The following is a 16,417-nucleotide window of genomic DNA, read 5'->3' as shown; positions in this document are numbered from 1 at the left end:
CGGCGCGCGGGACCGGACGGCGGCGGGGGCGCAGGGCGGCGGATTGTTGTCGTCGCGGGGGTCAGAGTTCGTGACCCCGACCGCCGCCGCCGCGCGCTGAGGAGGAGGGCGACTGCGGCGCTTCCTCTTCCCGACGCCTGCCCGGCGGGGGGGCGGCTTGCGATTGGCTGCGCGCGCGCGGACGCCGCGTCGCTCCTCCCGGTCTGCGGCCGCCGGGCGGGCCTGTGAACGCGGGCGCCAGTCGGGTCGGTTCCCTCGCGGCGGGGATCGGGATCCGGGTCCCTCCCCAGGCGCGGGATAGGTGTCCTGATCCCCTCCTGGGAGTGGGGATCGGGTTCGGGGTCCTCTTCCCGGGGAGTGGGATTGAGGTCCCTCCTTGGGTCGGGGATCGGGGGTCCGGTCAGTCTCCAGGTGGAAGATCTCCCTCCCGGGAGAGTCGGGGTCCACCCCTCGGCTCTTGAGCGGCTAGGGGTCCCCCTAGGGGCGGGAGAGCTGGAGTCTAGGTCTTTCAGCTTAGGGTGTGAGGGCTTGGGGTTCTCTTTGGGTATAGCATTGCGTGGTGTAGGGGATCGAGGATTAGGGGTCTCCCTTTTCCGAGTGCGGCGCCGGTGTCGGGGTCCAGTGTCTGGGGTTAGGGAGTGTGGTGAGACAGATGGTTGTATGGCCGGTTGGGAATGTTCGTTTGCAGGGTTTTTTTCTTGCATTTCTTGGTTTGTGCGGAGTAAATACTGACTGTGCTGTTGAGCGTGTGCCCATGTTCTCTACACCGTTTCCCTGCACTATCAAGGACCCCCCGCCAAACTGGAAGCCGCCTGAGAGGGGCTAGTGGCTGAATGTGAGGCAGGGCAGAAGGCCAGGTGCTGACCCGGTGACTGTCTCCAGAGGGAATCCGGTTGCTTTGTTGTGTACCTTTTCAAAACTTAAGTTTTTAATGCTAAGTAGTGCTTTCTAGACTGTGTAAAAATTCACAGCAGTAAGGTTTTGGTAGAAACATTGAAAATTGTACTCAATTTTTTGATACTACTAAACGGCAGCTAGAATGATTAAGAGTTTTCTGTGAATGAAGACTTAAATTTCATTTTCCTGAGGTACAGGAGCTGCGACCCAGATGCTAACAGGTGAGCCACATCATGAGCCCTTTCCTGCCTTAGATTGGCTTTGTAACAAGTGAGATTCACAGTCACACAAGGCATACTTCTCTTTGGTGCCAACCGTACTTTCTCCTCTGGGTTCCTGTCAATCAGTATCTACAGGTGTGGTTACACATCTTTTATTATTGCTTTACTGGCCATTAAAAGCATGGGCTCTTTTAGTGCCGTTGGGCACCTCCAGGTCCCAGGGCTCCAACCGAGTGCCACCCAAGCTCTGATGGGAGATGCAGTGGGTCCCAGGCGCCTGAACGCCATCTGTACATGTGAGCAACCGAATGAAACAAAACAGCTCCTGGGGCCTCACCTCTTAAGATACATTTAGGATTAGGTTGGTTTCGTGTGTGTGAAAGCATGTATGAAAGCGAGCTCTGGCCAGGCTGGGACATGTTGATTCCCTAGTAGTATTGTCTGGAATGACAAAGAATCTGGCAACTCTTGGTTGCAGTGTGGAGGAAGCCTGCATGGAGCACTGTTTATGTCCTTGGGCCCCACTCTGTGTAGTATATGAGTACCTTTTAGTGCAGTAGTGCTTGACAGCCACAAATACATTGTCCTGGTGTTTGCAGAGGAACTTAGAGCAGTGAGGCTCCATGGCTTTCCTGAGCTGAGGTTCAGGCCTGGGATTTCCAGCCACAAACTGCTCATACCCACTCCTGTATCCAGGTGGCCTTCATGGAACTTCCCAGGCTACCTTGCGGGGCAGCACTGACCTGTCTGGGGGCTGCCATCAGGAATTGGATCACATGGTTTTAGCTTTGTGTCCAGCACAGTGTGGATGTGCTTTTTTGCCCTCCACAGGTTATTTTACATCTATTGTTGATTCGATAGAAAATGTTGAAGTACTGATTCAGTAGAAGTCAAGTTTTGAATAAACAATCGTTACAGATGTACTAAACGTCTAAATTATTATGAAGCAGACATTTTACCTTTTGAGGGGAAAGGGAGGTACTGCGGGGGAGGACCCAGGGCCTTGGTCATCTAAGCAAGTACTGTATCACTGAGCCATGGTCCCATCCCAAAGACTTCACTAAGAGTCCTGTTTCTGTGGGTATAGTTACTGTTATAGATGGGGAGTGTGGCTCAGCAGCAGCACTTGGCTGGAATGTGCAGGTCCTGGGTTTGAGCCCCAGCACTACAACCCACTAGTCTGTTCTGGGTTTGCTGGGGTTGCCCATGTCTTTTGTATTCCCAGACTGGGACTGCGTAATCACCTTCAGAAGTACCTTGTGTGGCTTTGGAGTAATTTGTACTAGCTTCTGCTTTGTATTGCTTATATATTCATGACATGTCTGTAAAATAAGTTGAAATCTTCTGGTGTTGGCCTCTTCTTGGTCACTGGGTGCCAGGCAAGGCCCTGCTCACCCATTATCCTGTGTAATATCACCAGAATCATTGGGAGTAGATGTTCTTACCTTGGTTCTGTAGCTGAACAGGCAAAGACTTAACCAAGGAGGGCGACTTCTCCAAGGCTTCCTGGCTCACATTTCTCAACAGCAATTTCTGCCCTCAAGGACTCTTCACTGTCAACCGCTTTTGCTTGCATGGGTCACACTCATCCTCAGGCTCATCAGGTTACTTGGGAGGCTGAACCCGATATCTGTGGCCCTTGTTCTTAGGGGGAAGGAAGGTTGATTTGCCATGGAACATGGGGTGGCAGGAAGAGTATCCTAGGCCTCTTGATCCTTATTCTGAGACTTGAGCACTGGTTCTTCCACACTGGACTCTTGTTAGAGCAGCAGGTTTTGCTCTGTAGGAGGCCAGGTCCTGAGAATATGAGATGTAATCAGGTGATGGTCTCAGGAAAATCACCTGCTCCCAGTCCTGTGTGAGAGTGGTCCCATAGGATGTTTGCTTTCTGTGTTGTGTCACCTTCTCTGGAGGGCTGGCAGGGAGGAGGCCCTCTGTGAGTGTGTGCTGTGCCGAGCTATCCGCTGGCATCTCAAGCCAGGGGGATGCTTCCTGCACAGATGGAGGGAGATCTGGACTCAGTCCCTGCACCTCTTCAAGCCTTTGTCCTGCTATAGTTGCTCTCTGCGCAGAGCTCTTTAAAACTGGGCTGATGTTTTCTGTGCGGCCTTTATCTTTGGGTTACATGTTTTTAATTTGCCTGCTGTTGTCATTGAGTTAGAGAGGGTTCGATGTAACTAATTTACTCCAACTCTGGCCTAAAAAGTCATGACCTGGGCTTTGTTACAGTTTGGTAGGTGCCCTCCAACAGTGACTCTCATAAGAAAGCAAAGTGGTATTTTATGACAGCCTCAACAATTCTACCAAGCCATTTCTGATTCTGTTCAGGCCGTTACTCACATCTGTTGGACTTGAGGAAATAAACACCATGCTCTTGAGGGGCTGAGTTGAGTGGCCCGGAGTGACCTGGCCCTATGGTCACTTCTGCTTGCTCGCCATCCTGGGTGTCCCCACTACTACGCTCCTGTTCTCTGCCAGTATGAACTCACCCACCCACCCAGCCCCTGTCTTGGGCAGCCCCATCTGCCCAACTCTGGGGGCAGAGTCACTTCTCTGTGACCTCCTTGTCCCCATGTGGGCCTGCTCTGCTCTATCCCTCTGTAGCCAACATCTAGTTCTTAGAGCTGGGTCATGCCGGGTGTCACTGTCAAGGACCCATTTGTGCCTGCACAGCCCCATCCTCGCTTCCAAGCAATGCTTGGGCATTTGCAGCTGCAAGAGACTTGTCACATGACCCACACTGCCCCAACCGTCCTGGAGTGATGTCTGCATCAAGGGTGCTGCCCCTGCATGCATGGAGTCTGTTGCCACCTAGGTGATCCACTGTTCTCTGGGTGTGGATAGTCAGGAAAATGTGGGAGTTTCAGCAGTGTTCATTTCCAGAACACCTGAAAGTAACTCTTTGAGAAGTGGTATGGCTGGGCTGAAACCCCAGGCCCTGTGGGCATCATGATCTCTTGAGGGTCATTGTGATCTCATGGAAATGGACTGGTCTAGCTCAGCGCCACTGAGTTTCCAACCTTCCCTAGGAAGAGCGGTCCAGTCAAGAAACCAAGTAATAAGTTCTGGTAAGGCTTTCAGTAGAAGAAACCTTCTTGTGAACTAGTACAAACTGGAGAATCCTCAGAAAGCTAGCCATAGAGCTGGGCATGGTGACACACATATGTAAACCTAGCTGTTAGGAGACTGAGGCAGGAGGACCACTAGCATTTTGAGGCAAGCCTGAGCTATATAGTTTAGGGCCCGCCTGAACTATATAGCGAGATCCTGTCTCAAACAAAGTAGAGGTAGAAATTTCATGTAAGTGAACTATTCCCCTTTTAGGCATTTTTTCAAAAGTTAAAGACATGATATTGCTGTGATCTGTGCACACTTGTTTGTAGCAGCACAGTTGGTAATAGGTAGATCTTGGAAGTGCCCTGAATGTCCACCAACAGATGGGTGGATAAAATAAGTGGAGTATTTACACAATGGAACACTACTCTGCCATTAAGAAAAGATGAACTTGAGTCATCTCTTGACAAATAGATGTACATTGAGACCATAATGCTAAGTGAAATAAACCAGACAAGCTTAAATATACTGTGTTTTACATGAGAAACCCAAAGTATGAATAATTTAAAGAGCAAAATAAAAGATAATAGGAAATGGAGAGAACTTGCAAATGGGAAGGGGAACAAGAGATGCAGGGAGAGGAGGAGAAGGAAAAAGGTATGTACCAGCTGCCCCAAGACAGTGTGATTATTATATACCGAAGCAGGTCCTAATAAAGCCCATACAGTACCAGGGGTAGTGGTACATGCCTATAATCCTAGCAATTGGGAGGCTAAGGCAAAAGGAGCACCAAGAGTTGGAGACCAACCTAGACTGCATGGTAAGATCCTGTCTCAAAACAATCCCTCAGGGCTCCTGGCTGAAACCCTGAACTAGTCACCTTAACTGAGTAGACAGCCTCCTTTTCTTCCTATGCCACTGGTAGGTTAAGTTTGCCCATTTATTTAGTGTTGGAATCCCAGGCAGGAGCCAAACTCACTGTTGAGTTCAAGGCCAGCCTAGGATATGTAGTGAGAGCATGTCTCAAAAACAAAAACACCCATCTTAATTTTTGGTGTTACAGATGCAACCCAGAGCCTCATGCATGCTAAATGTTCTTTTTTACCACTGAGCTGCATCCCCAGACCTTAAAGGGAATGTTGAGAAATTTGATTTAGGGGAAAGTTCACACTCAGGTAGCTGGGAAGTGCTGTAGACTCAAAGACCACAGGAGTGGACTTTGCTCTTTGCTGGGCCTGTCAGTGTCAGTGGCTGCCATGTGATACCCAGGGAAGTGACCTGATGTTTGTGACCCCTTATCTGCAGAATGGGGAGAAAAATAGAATTCACCACAGTGAGTCTCTAAGGAGAACTCTGAAAACCAAGGAGCAGGTGCAGAGGGCATCCTTGCTGCTGGCTACAGAAGGACTGTGTGGCTGACTTAACAATGGTGTTTGATGAGGAATTTAAAGAGGTGCTTTTTTTTTTTGGCAGAACCAGGGACTGAACTCAGGCCCCTGCGCTTGCCAGGCAAGCACTTATTTCACTGAGTCATCTCCCTAGCCTGATTAGGAATTTAAAGGAAATAATATCAGGTCTCCTCACTCTACTTCCTATAACACTTAACAAGTACAAGGGGTGGTTGAAAAATACAGTAATGCTTAAAAAATTATTGCAGCTGTTTAAAAATTATTACAGAGGCTGGGGAGATGGCTCAGTAGAATAAGTGCTTCCCTGGCAAGTGCAAGGGCCTGAATTCAATACCTGGTTCCACAAAAAAAAAAAAAAAAAAAAAAGTTACAGCAAGGCCACATTGGCATTGATCCTGCTCAGAACACTTCTTTCTTCTAATAGATTTATCCCAGTTCTGAAAGTCCTCTTGTGTTTCTAAGAGTTGTGATAAAAAAAAATGTAAACACTGCTGCAAGTACCACCTAACAAAAAGGCAGGTTGGTTAAAACATGATGGTGTGACCTTATTGACTAGGTCTGGCAGTAGTCAACTCTTGATTCTCCAAAGTCAAAGTAACCATGAAAGGAATACATTTTAATCAATTTAGGACATCAAGGCAGCCAGGACAGCACAACTATAGACACTCAGGAAAGCTGCTGCAGAAAGTGGCAAGAAGCATTGGGGTAAATGTGTCCACAGCAAGGGTGAGGGTTTTGAGGGGGTTCATGGCTATGTGTCTTTTATTGTAATAAAATTTTTGAAATTTAGACATTCTCTGTAGTTTTCAGTCACACCTTGTCTGTAAAATAGATGGCTAAATCATTGCCCTGAAGTATCCTGTCACAGAATATCCCAGGCCCCTGGCCAGGCACAGCCCTGGCACCCCACCGGCCCAAATTGTAGTTCTTTTCCAGAAGTGTTGGTGCGTGTCAGTATGGATGCTGGTGAATCCCAGCAGCTGAGCCATCAGCTCTGTGACCAGCAGCTTAGCTTTCCATCACTAAAAAGAAATACAAGAAAGCACTGACATACAGAAAAAGCTTACTCCTTTTGGAGGCGCTGGTCCCATACTGGGGGGCCCAGCCCAATGGCACTGAAGCAGACTGTTTCCCACATGTGCCAGGAAGTGAGAGTAAGCAAGGGCCAGGTCCCACAGTCCTCCAGGAGACTCCAGTGACCTTGAAGGTGCCCCCACATCCCAGCAGCATAGTCCTGGGGACCAGGCTCCAGTTCTCAGACCTGTTGGGACTCTACTGCAGCCTGCTCAGGAGAGGGCATGGACCTATGTGGGTGCTGCCATCCTCTGGCAGCTGTGCAGGCGTGACAGTGGCCAAGCGTGGCCTCCTGGAGACCACTCTGAAGGCAGGTCAGAAAGGTCCCAGAGTCTGCTCAGCTGGGCCCATCCTACCTTGGATTTCCTGGTGTTGAGCTGATTTCCTGATTATTTCCTATCTTTCCTGTGAACAGAGGTCTTGGCATGGGCACATATGTTCCCTGTATTAACTAGGCCTGTGTGGGAGCTTGAGTGTCCATGATTACAGAACCCACAGATGCAGGTAAATCTCTGAGAATGCCCTCCAATGTGATGCCTATTCTACAGTGGAAGACACCATAGCTAGGCCTTGTGTCCTGCCCCCTTGGCTCAGCCTCAGTGGCCTTGGTGCCCACCTGGGCCTCTGTTCAGTGGATAATTTTTTTTTTTTTTTTTTCTTCCCCAGTACAGGCCCTTGTGCTTGTCAGGCAAGTGCTTATTCTACTGAGCTATCTCCCTGACAGTATCAATCAAGTAAAAGGTTGGAATTAGTTGTGATACTGGGAGGTTGAGATAGGAGGAGCCCAGTGAATTTGAGGCCAGCCTGGGGTACATAGTAAGAACTTGTCTCAAAGAAACAAAAAACAGGCCTTTAGCCTACAGAGCTGTTTCCCAGGATGAAGAGGAAGGTCCTGTCCTGTGTGTTCAGAAAGCAGGGCCCTTGGGCTATGAGGACGTCATGCCCTCTGAGGGGCCACAGGTTTGGGACCACAGCTGCATGTTCAGTCTGCTTCCTTCTCTTTTGCTCCAGGAGGGACCAGAGATGGAGCTCCCAGGCCACAGTGGGTGGCACCTCTTTTGCTATAGGAAGCTACAGGCTTCTCATGCCTGGGACCGGGTCAGTGCTACTCCTCTGGGGTTCTTTGCAGATGGCTGTGCCTCAGACCAACACAGGGACCACTCCCTGCCACTCTAGGCAGGTTATAAGGACAAAGGGGACATGGGTGTGTGTGACTAAGGAACCAGACTTCCCCAGAGGCCGGCCTAACACTGGTCACTGGGCACCAGGGAGAGTCGCTGTGGCCCCCAGGGCTCCCTGTTGGGGACCATCAGTAGGTCCATCTGTAGCAGGCATTTCCTACGGTAGAAAGATTCCCTCTTTGCAAGGTGTCACACAGATGTCAGTGATGGGTCTGTGCTCATACAACATCCACCAGGTCATCATGGTGGCAGGTCAGTGTGGCATGGGAATCCAAGACCAACAATGAGCCGCTCCTAAACTGACTTCTGTCTTCTTCCCCTGATTAACCTCAAATTCCTTTTTTTGGTTTTGTTTGTTTCTTGGTAGTGGGGATTGAACTCAGGACCTTGCACTTACCAGCCAAGTGCTTATGCTGTCCTCTTGTTTTTCATGCATGCCAAACCTTCCCCAGTCAGTGCCTGTTAGGACACCTTATGGCCCATACAAACTCTACCCCCAACCCAGCCTGATAAATTCTTTGACTCCCTGCCTCCTCTTCCGTGGGTTCTTGTTTCTCTTCAGCAGCCCTCTGGTGCCAAGAAATAAAGGTTTTCTTTACCTTTCTTCCACTTCTCATTCATGCCAAAGGAGGGAACCTTACAGTCAGAAAGTAGAAAGAGGCTAGATGGGGTCACTGGTTGGCCCAGTGTCCATGGCTGGGGCAGACCACCCACCCCACAGCGCAGAAGGCCCTATGTTCCCTTCCCAGTGCTGCCCTCTCTCACAAAAACTATCTGGAGCTAAGCACTGATGAGGGACAGGGAATGAAGACACCTGGCACCTGTCACAGCAGTCCCCTTACCTGGGGACATATCCCAGGACCCCTAGGATATGCCTGAAGCCATGAACAGCATTGAGCTGTGTACAGAACAGGGTTTCCCCTACACATGCAAGTTTAATTTATAAATTAGGCTCAGTAAGATATTAGCAACAATAATAAAATGGGACAATTAAAACAATGATGGGGCATGGTGGTACCCACAATGCCAGCACCTATAATACCAGGAGCTTGAGGTGGGAGGATCACTGAGAGTTCAAGTCCAGCATGGGATGCATAGTGAGTTTTAAATATGTAAGTTATTTATTTGTGGAATTTTCCACTTAATATTTTCAGACCAAAGTTGACCCTGGGTAGCTAAAACCACAGGAGCCAAAGCCACAGACGGGCACTGATGGGGTGTGAGGAGACAATTCCACCAGAACTGAGCCCTCAGGATTAACACAAGATCTGTCTGCTCCCTGGTTTGAATCAGGGCATGTTTAATGTAAACGTTTTAAAAGAATTGCAAACTAGAAAAAATGTTTCCCTGGAAATAATGAATGTACATAACTAGTCCTCAGATAGTGGTTCTTTACAGTGTCCTTGGTGATAGCCTGGTGGCAGCAGCCACACTCCTACTGGAAATGGGGACACTGCCCACCAGGGATGTGGCCCTTGAGCCTATACCCTTGGAACCCACAGCAACATCACAGCCCAAGGGTGCAGCATCTCCTCTTCCAGCCGCTCCTGTTCACCTTCTGATCTCCCATTTTCTCTCCCTTTTCACTTCTTTTGGAAATATCCATGGTGTATCTGGGGGAGGATGGATCTGTAAACTCGCAATGCCAGCACGAGTGGCAAGCGCAGGAAGGCACACAATAAATTAGAGCTGACGTCATCTTCTGAGGGTCCACAAGGACCTGGGGGTATAGAGGGCACCATGGAGGGATTCTGGGAGACCCACCCTGGTAAGGATGCTGCTGTGTGCTCGGACAGAGGAAGGACTTTCCTGCCTCATTGTTGCCGCGTGGAGGACAGTGGCCTGGGTGGCTCAGTGTCCATGGAATGCAATAAAGCCTTGGGAAACCCGGAACTGAAGGCTGCAGCTCAGCAGGACGATAAAGTGCTTGGGAGGACAGGAGCTGTCACTACCACTGTTTACATCACCTGAGGACCAGTGGACACCATGAAAGGTGATAAATCTACCATGAGGACAGACCAGAAAAGCTGTTCCTACTGCAAGCCTGCATTTCTACCTGAAGTTTCTACTGGTTTCCACGTCTTCGCATTACTCCATGTTATCTCTTTGCTGGGTAAGGAAATCGTTCATGACAGGCTGGGAAACACGACGACAGAGACCAGGTTTGGCAATCCTCCGTGGTCCCCTCTCAAGTGCTGGGTGGGCTGGGTTGTGGTGTGGCTTCCAGCAGTCACCTGTCCCCTGTGAGCTTGCTCCAGTCCTGTGCTGGGTAATGCTATAGCACACTGGCATCCTCCATGGCCTCCATCCACCTGTGGACAGAGTGAATCAGGGTCACAGCTCTGCCTGTACCTCAGACCACAGGGCTGACAGTGATGTCTTGTGTTCATGACTATTTCCCACACACTCCCTGTTGAGCAGAGGCGTGGGACACAGCGTGAACTGTGACTGGGTTAATGCCTGCCTGAGTGGATGAACTGCAAGAGTCACTCTGCCCTTGGGACGCTGAGGAAGGAGGTGGTTGGGGATGAGACTGGAGAGAGACAGGAAGCCATCCTCAGCCTGCTCTGGGATGGAGCCATGGCGCCCAGGCCTATAAATAGTGGGAGGGCTGCAAGTGGCTTCTTGTGCCCAGGGCACTTTGGCAGCTCTAACCAACCCCGACCCTAATCCCCACGTCCCTGACTGCAGCTTTGACCCCATGTTATCTCTCTGCTGGGTAAGGAAATTGTTCATGACAGGCTGGGAAACATGATGACAGAGGCCAGGTTTGGCGGTCCTCTGTGGTCCCCTCTCAAGTGCCGGGTGGGTTTTTGTACCTTGATAGTCCTTCCAAGGGCCATAAAGGTCAAGAATGCCCCTGTCCACGTGGCCAAGCCACACTGTTCACTGACAGGAATCCTGCTCCAGACCAGCCCTCAATCCTCCAAATTCCTAGGCTTCAGCACAGCACCAAGGGGCTGTGAGCCTTGCTCCTGGCCTGTGTCCACCCTGTGGAGAAGGTCTCTTTTCTCAAACAAATCTTTGGTCTTGCAGCTACTCTAGGTGTCTTGCTCAATTCTTCATTCAAGAATCAAAAACATGAATAAAGAGCCCAACCGGAAACCATGTGGCCCTGGGGACTTGGTGGCTATGGCTGGCAGCACTACTCTCAGTGGGATGCAGGCCTCACATTTTCGTACCTCTGGGCAGTGCTGATGTCCTCAGCCTTGAAGCTGTAGAACAGGGTTTTCTTGTGGTACAGGTGGAAGACAGGACTGGGGTCACTGTTGCTCTCCTCCCTCCCTGGTGCGATGGTGAAGCCCAGCAGAGGGATGCTCTCAGTGGCCACTTTGTCCTATGGGGCAGAGGGATGCTGGTGTTACGTATAGCCTGCATACAGGAATAGTACTGGCTATGTCTTTGTTACCCAGCTTCTGCCAGGGCCAGGCCCTGACAGTATTGGGGGTTGAACTCCTTTGAATTGGACTACATGCCTAGCTCTTTTATTTTTTGAGACTAAGTTGCTGTTGTCGTAGCTCGGCTTAATTGGGATCTCCTGCCTCAGCCTTCTTTGGGTTACAGGTGTGTACCACCAGGCCTGGCCTGATACCTTGTTTTGGGGCCAAGTTCTTACACTTTCATTATTTTTTTTCAGTCCACAATAATCCAATAAAGGGCTGGTGAGATGGCTCAGTGGTCTAAAGCACCTACTTAGAACAAGCTAAGCTAAGCAAAAGCACAGGGACCTCGGTTCAATTCCCAGCACCACATGCCAGCCAGCCCCACCCCCTGGTGGGCTGAACTGGTCACACACAAAAAATAAATAAATAAATAAATAAATAAATAAATAAATAAATAAATAAAAAATCCAATCCTTCAGAGAAGGCAGTGCCTCAAGATCACACCGCTAGAAAGCAAGGAACCAGATTTGAGGCTTTTGGCCAATTTCTAACATCCTTTCTGCTGAGCCAATTCACTTGTGACTTGACTTTTTCCTTAGCTTCTTCTAAGACTCACTTACTCCTCAGCCCTGATGTGCTGTGAGCAGCCAGTATTAGATACAGTCCAAGAATACAGATGAAGCTGGGTGTGGTGGTGCACGCCTGTAATTCCAGCACTTGGGAGGCTAAGGTGGGAGGGTCATTAAGAGTTCAACACCAGCCTCCACTACAAAGTGAGCTCAAGGCCAGTCTGAACTGTATAGCAAGATTCAGTCTCAGAAAGACTAAAAAAACCAAACAAACAAAAAAAAACAACCAAGAATGTGGATGGAGCCTGAAACAGCGCTTGGTGGGAGGATTCTGATCCATGAAGGTAAGTCACCCCTGTGCACACATGTAAATGAAGAACACGTATTCATGCAGTGCTTTTTAAAAACACAAGGTACAGAGAAGTACTATGCACACTAGAATAGTTTCGAGGTGAGAGCAAAGGGAGTAGAGTGTGTATAAAAATTCCAAAACCATTTTCACAGATGGAAAGATCAGAAGAAAAGCATTTAACAAAATTTAACATTCACTCATGATAAAAAGTCTCAGCAGCCTTGGAGTTGGAGGGAACATCCTTAACCTGATACAGGGTATAAATGTAAGTGCTCACGGCTGACGTCACAATGAACAGTGAGCTGCTGAACTCTACCTAAGACGTCACAACAGGACTCGAAGAGCATAGTGCTGTGCTAGAAAAAAATAGCAGACAAGCATGGTGCTAAATGCCTGTCATCCCAGCACTCAGCAGTAGGGTGAAGCAGGACGACTGCTCAGAGCTCAAGGCCAGCATAAACTGCAGCCTTGGGGACTCAGGTGGCCCTCTGGGCACAGTCTGTGGGATCCTGGAGGGTCTAGGGCCTCGTGGGGAGGGCAGGCACAGCCTCATACCTCATGTGCTGTGTAGGTGTACAGCACTTTGCCTTTGATGACAAACCACAGCCTCTTCCATGGCCGTTTGCCCCGTTTGCACCGGTTGAGGTAGCCGCTGATGGCCAAGCCCTCGCCTGACGCAGCCACCTGCAGAGAAAGCTGAGGTCAGGGCTGGTCCCTCCTGCAAGCCCCACAGAGTACCACTGGGGCTTGGGGACAGGCCTTGCCGAAGGGACCCAGGAGCCAGGAGCCAGGGCACTGACAGGGAAGCAGTTATACTCAGGACCCCACATGCCCGCCCCCAAATCACGAAACTGCCCTGGCATGATGCTGACTCGACACTCAGCCCACCACATCTCGGGGCGGGGGGGCTGCTCACTGCTATCTGTTGTTTTAGGGATAGAGTCATTATGTAGCTCAGGCAGGCCTTCAACTTTTGGTGATCCTCCTGCCTCAGCCTCCCAGGTGCTGGGACTACAAGGGTGTACCACCATACCCAGCAGCAAAAAATTTCTTGAACAATCCTGAGGGAAGCTGGAGGACAGACCTCACTTTTTATTAGATATTCTTCAGTGCTTTAAATTTTTTTTCTTTTATACCATCTATGTATTTCTGAAAAGAAAACTGGCAGTGCTGGGGATGAACCCAGGCCTCCCAAATGGCAGGCAAGCTCTCGCCATGGAGCTGCAGTCCAGGCCTCTTTCTAAGAGCTTTACTCTTTGAGTTAAGCTGCTGGACAGCCCCTTGCCCATGTTAATCTTTCTTTCCCCAACTGTTGTCTACACCTCTGGATGCCTGCTCTGGATCATGTTAACATGGAACATGGAGTTGTGACTGTGGGTTTTGGAGTAGTGTGTCTTTAGGGAACTGTGATTTATAAGAGATGGAACCTGGCTCTATTTACAGGTGGCAGAGGTGTCCCCCACATATCTGCACACTCCCTGAGGGCACCCTACATCCCATGGACCCCAGTGACACAGCAGAAGGGAACTGAGTGACCTGAAGCCCTGGTGGCCTGGGTGTCCCTGAAGGCTCAGTCTTAGCTCCAGATTAGGAGGAAGAGGACAGGACACAACTGGAGGGTGCAGAGGCACCTCCTGAACTATCCATTCCCTGCCTTGGGTCGCCCTGCAGCCACATCAGTCATGCTCAGGGACAGGCATGTCCTGAGGGCCAGACATGGGAGCAGGTGCTATCCCCAAGGGGTGCCTCAGTACTCATAGGGAAGGAGATCAGCCAGGCTGTGATGGGAGGCCTGACCCGACCCCAGGCAACCCTGTGCCCCACCTCACCTCAGCCAGGGCTGATGGGACCTTCTTCTGCTTCTTGAAGTTGGAGGGGTTGATGCTATGGAAGACGGAGGAGAGGGCGCTGCCCGAGGAGAAGCGGGGTGAGGACAGTGGGAAGCTCATGGTTACGGGCCGCTCTGTAGGGAGAGGGGACATTGGTGACCAGATGGGTGGGGACTCTTCCCCAGGACATTGGCAGGACTGGCTGATTCTCAATGACCTCGGTGTCCCCAGGGAGGAGCACACCTGCCCTCTTTCCTCCCTGACTGTGGGCCCTGCAGCTCTGGAGGGCAAGTTCAGCTTCCAGGGCTCTGTCCCAGGCCCTTCCCGCCTGTCCCCAGCTCCCCATGGGCTCACAAGGGCCCCACAGGTCCTGCTGGGCATAGGCCACAGAGCTCCATGAAGAGGGGCAGCATGTCCCGGGCTCTGTTTCTTCCAGAGCCCTTCACTCCCTGCACAAGTGGCTCCTGGGGATGAGGTGGCTCTGGCAGAGCTGCCCCCACCCCATGCCCCTGAGCCCGGCTTGGTTACCTCGCAGGGGGCCCGGCGGGGTCCCGCCCCTCTTCCTCAGCTCCCCGAAGCACCCGTCGCACACCTTAGCCATGCGGTCCTTGAGGTACTTCAGGGGATACTTGTTCCTTGAGCAGTTCCGGCACACGATCTGCAGGCCGGCACCAAGGGACACATATGTGTTGACTGTCACACCACCAGATATGCAGAGGGGGCTGATGTTCACCCTCATGGCCCCTGCTTTAGTGGCCCAGGTTGCATTCTACTTCCTTGCTGGTGACTCTGTTTACCCCTGATGTTGCGCCCTTAGGGGTGAGGTAGCATTCTTTCTACCGCGAGTGCCACTGCTAATGTCCTCTCTGCAAGTGGGAGGAGGTGGTCGTGGGCCCCCCAAGATTCCCACAGTGCTCACCTTGCCGCAGGCGTGGCAGTGGTGGCGCCGCAGTGTGAGGGAGAAATCACAGCCGCAGTTCATGCACATCATGGCATGTGTGACGGGCACCAGTGTGGGTGGCTGCTCCCCCAGGCTGACCCCCAGCCTCTCTCGGAGCTGAGAAGGGGTGGAGGTCAGCATGGTCCCCAAGTATCCCCAGCCCCTGGGGACTTGTCCCATGCCTACTGCTCACCTCAGCACTGTGGTGGAAGGCGGCCAGGGCCTGGGCCTCGTGGTCCTCAGGGACAGCCCTGCTTAGACAGCTGTGCCACTCATCCCTCTCGGCGCAAGAGCTGTGAACACAGGCAAGCGGGTCAGTCATGGTGTCCTCCCACCTGCAACATGTGATGCTTTGTCCGCAAACACTGGGCTGTGACAGGGGCAGGGGACATGAGCAACCCCTCTGCCAGTGGCAGACAATGGGCAAAACAAAGGCCCTGGGCTGCAAGGTCCATGCTGTAGAGGGACAGAGGGAGGGAGCGGGGACACACCACATGGTACCATATGCTCCCCTCAGATACTCTCTGAGCTGCAGGGGTCAAGGCCAGCAGCAGCAGTCTTATAGAGTCCACCAGGTGGCGCAAACATCCTGCACACCAACACAGTGACCCCACACAGGGTAGTAGGGGCTGCACTGGGAAGAGGAAGTTGTGTTACCCACTGCTCCGCTCCAGTGTGACAGCTACCCCTGCCTGGAAACATGAGCCTCAGGGCCCAAGTGCATAGCCAAGAGCTAGGTGCATGACCCGAGGAGAGGGAAAGGAGGGGTGTGGAGCCCCAGAACACAGAGGAACTGGTACCTCCAGGGCCTGCCTGCCACAGCCATAGGCCACAGACTCGCCCCAGATGAGTGAGGGGTACTGAGGCCAGCAGGTGTTCACCTGAGGCCTGTGTGGGGACCAGTGTGTCACTCCCTGCTCCATGGGTGTACACTAGGGTGCACACTTTCTGCCTCATACTCAGTAAGGGGGCCCCAGGTAGAGAAGACACCCAACTACAAGAGCCCCCAGGGTGCCCAACCCAGAACCATCCTTCCACTCTGAGCTTGATGGCATCCCCACTCTCATTGGAAAGGGGTGCTTTTAGGGGTCACAGCCTAAAGCTGGCCACAGGGTGGGGTCCTGAGGACAAATGCAGGTCTTTCCCTTCCTTCCTTCCTTCCTTCCTTCCTTCCTTCCTTCCTTCCTTCCTTCCTTCCTTCCTTCCTGCTTCCCTGCTGTGTGAGTATGGCCTACAGTGCCCATAGGGAAGGTGAGGGGTGGAAAGCTGGCCCTCATCTTTCCCTTGCCTTCAGATGCTACATCAGGGTAGACAGGCCACATGTGTTGGACCCCCTATGTCTGTGGAATCTCGCAGACCCGAGGTGTAGTCCTTGTCACCTGTCATGTGCACTTTCCAGGCACACTTTCCTCCTGGAGAGAAGCCAGGAGTTTTTATAACACGGTGGTTAAGAGGCACTGAAAGCAGAGTCCTCTCATCTGTTGGGGGCCAGAAGGGAGGTGGTGCCA

At 51.4% G+C, this 16,417-nt stretch overlaps 1 protein-coding gene across 1 annotated transcript in view; it reads right to left on the bottom strand.

Moving 5' to 3' along the window:
- Positions 1 to 8,934: 8,934 nt before the first annotated feature.
- Positions 8,935 to 16,417, bottom strand: part of Fgd5 (FYVE, RhoGEF and PH domain containing 5) — a 72,248-nt gene continuing 64,765 nt past the window's right edge. Inside the window, exons 11-17 of the mRNA XM_023705955.1 lie at positions 15,103 to 15,237; positions 14,889 to 15,026; positions 14,498 to 14,627; positions 13,970 to 14,103; positions 12,696 to 12,824; positions 11,019 to 11,173; positions 8,935 to 10,148 (exon numbers count right to left, since the gene is read on the bottom strand). Coding sequence (XP_023561723.1) covers positions 10,112 to 10,148; positions 11,019 to 11,173; positions 12,696 to 12,824; positions 13,970 to 14,103; positions 14,498 to 14,627; positions 14,889 to 15,026; positions 15,103 to 15,237 — 858 coding nt within the window. The 3' untranslated portion in view covers positions 8,935 to 10,111. The remainder of the gene's footprint in view (positions 10,149 to 11,018; positions 11,174 to 12,695; positions 12,825 to 13,969; positions 14,104 to 14,497; positions 14,628 to 14,888; positions 15,027 to 15,102; positions 15,238 to 16,417) is intronic.

Source organism: Octodon degus, unplaced genomic scaffold, assembly GCF_000260255.1.
Source record: "Octodon degus isolate 3935 unplaced genomic scaffold, OctDeg1.0 scaffold00233, whole genome shotgun sequence".
Lineage (NCBI taxonomy): Eukaryota > Metazoa > Chordata > Mammalia > Rodentia > Octodontidae > Octodon > Octodon degus.
This window is presented reverse-complemented; position numbering and strand designations above follow the sequence as displayed.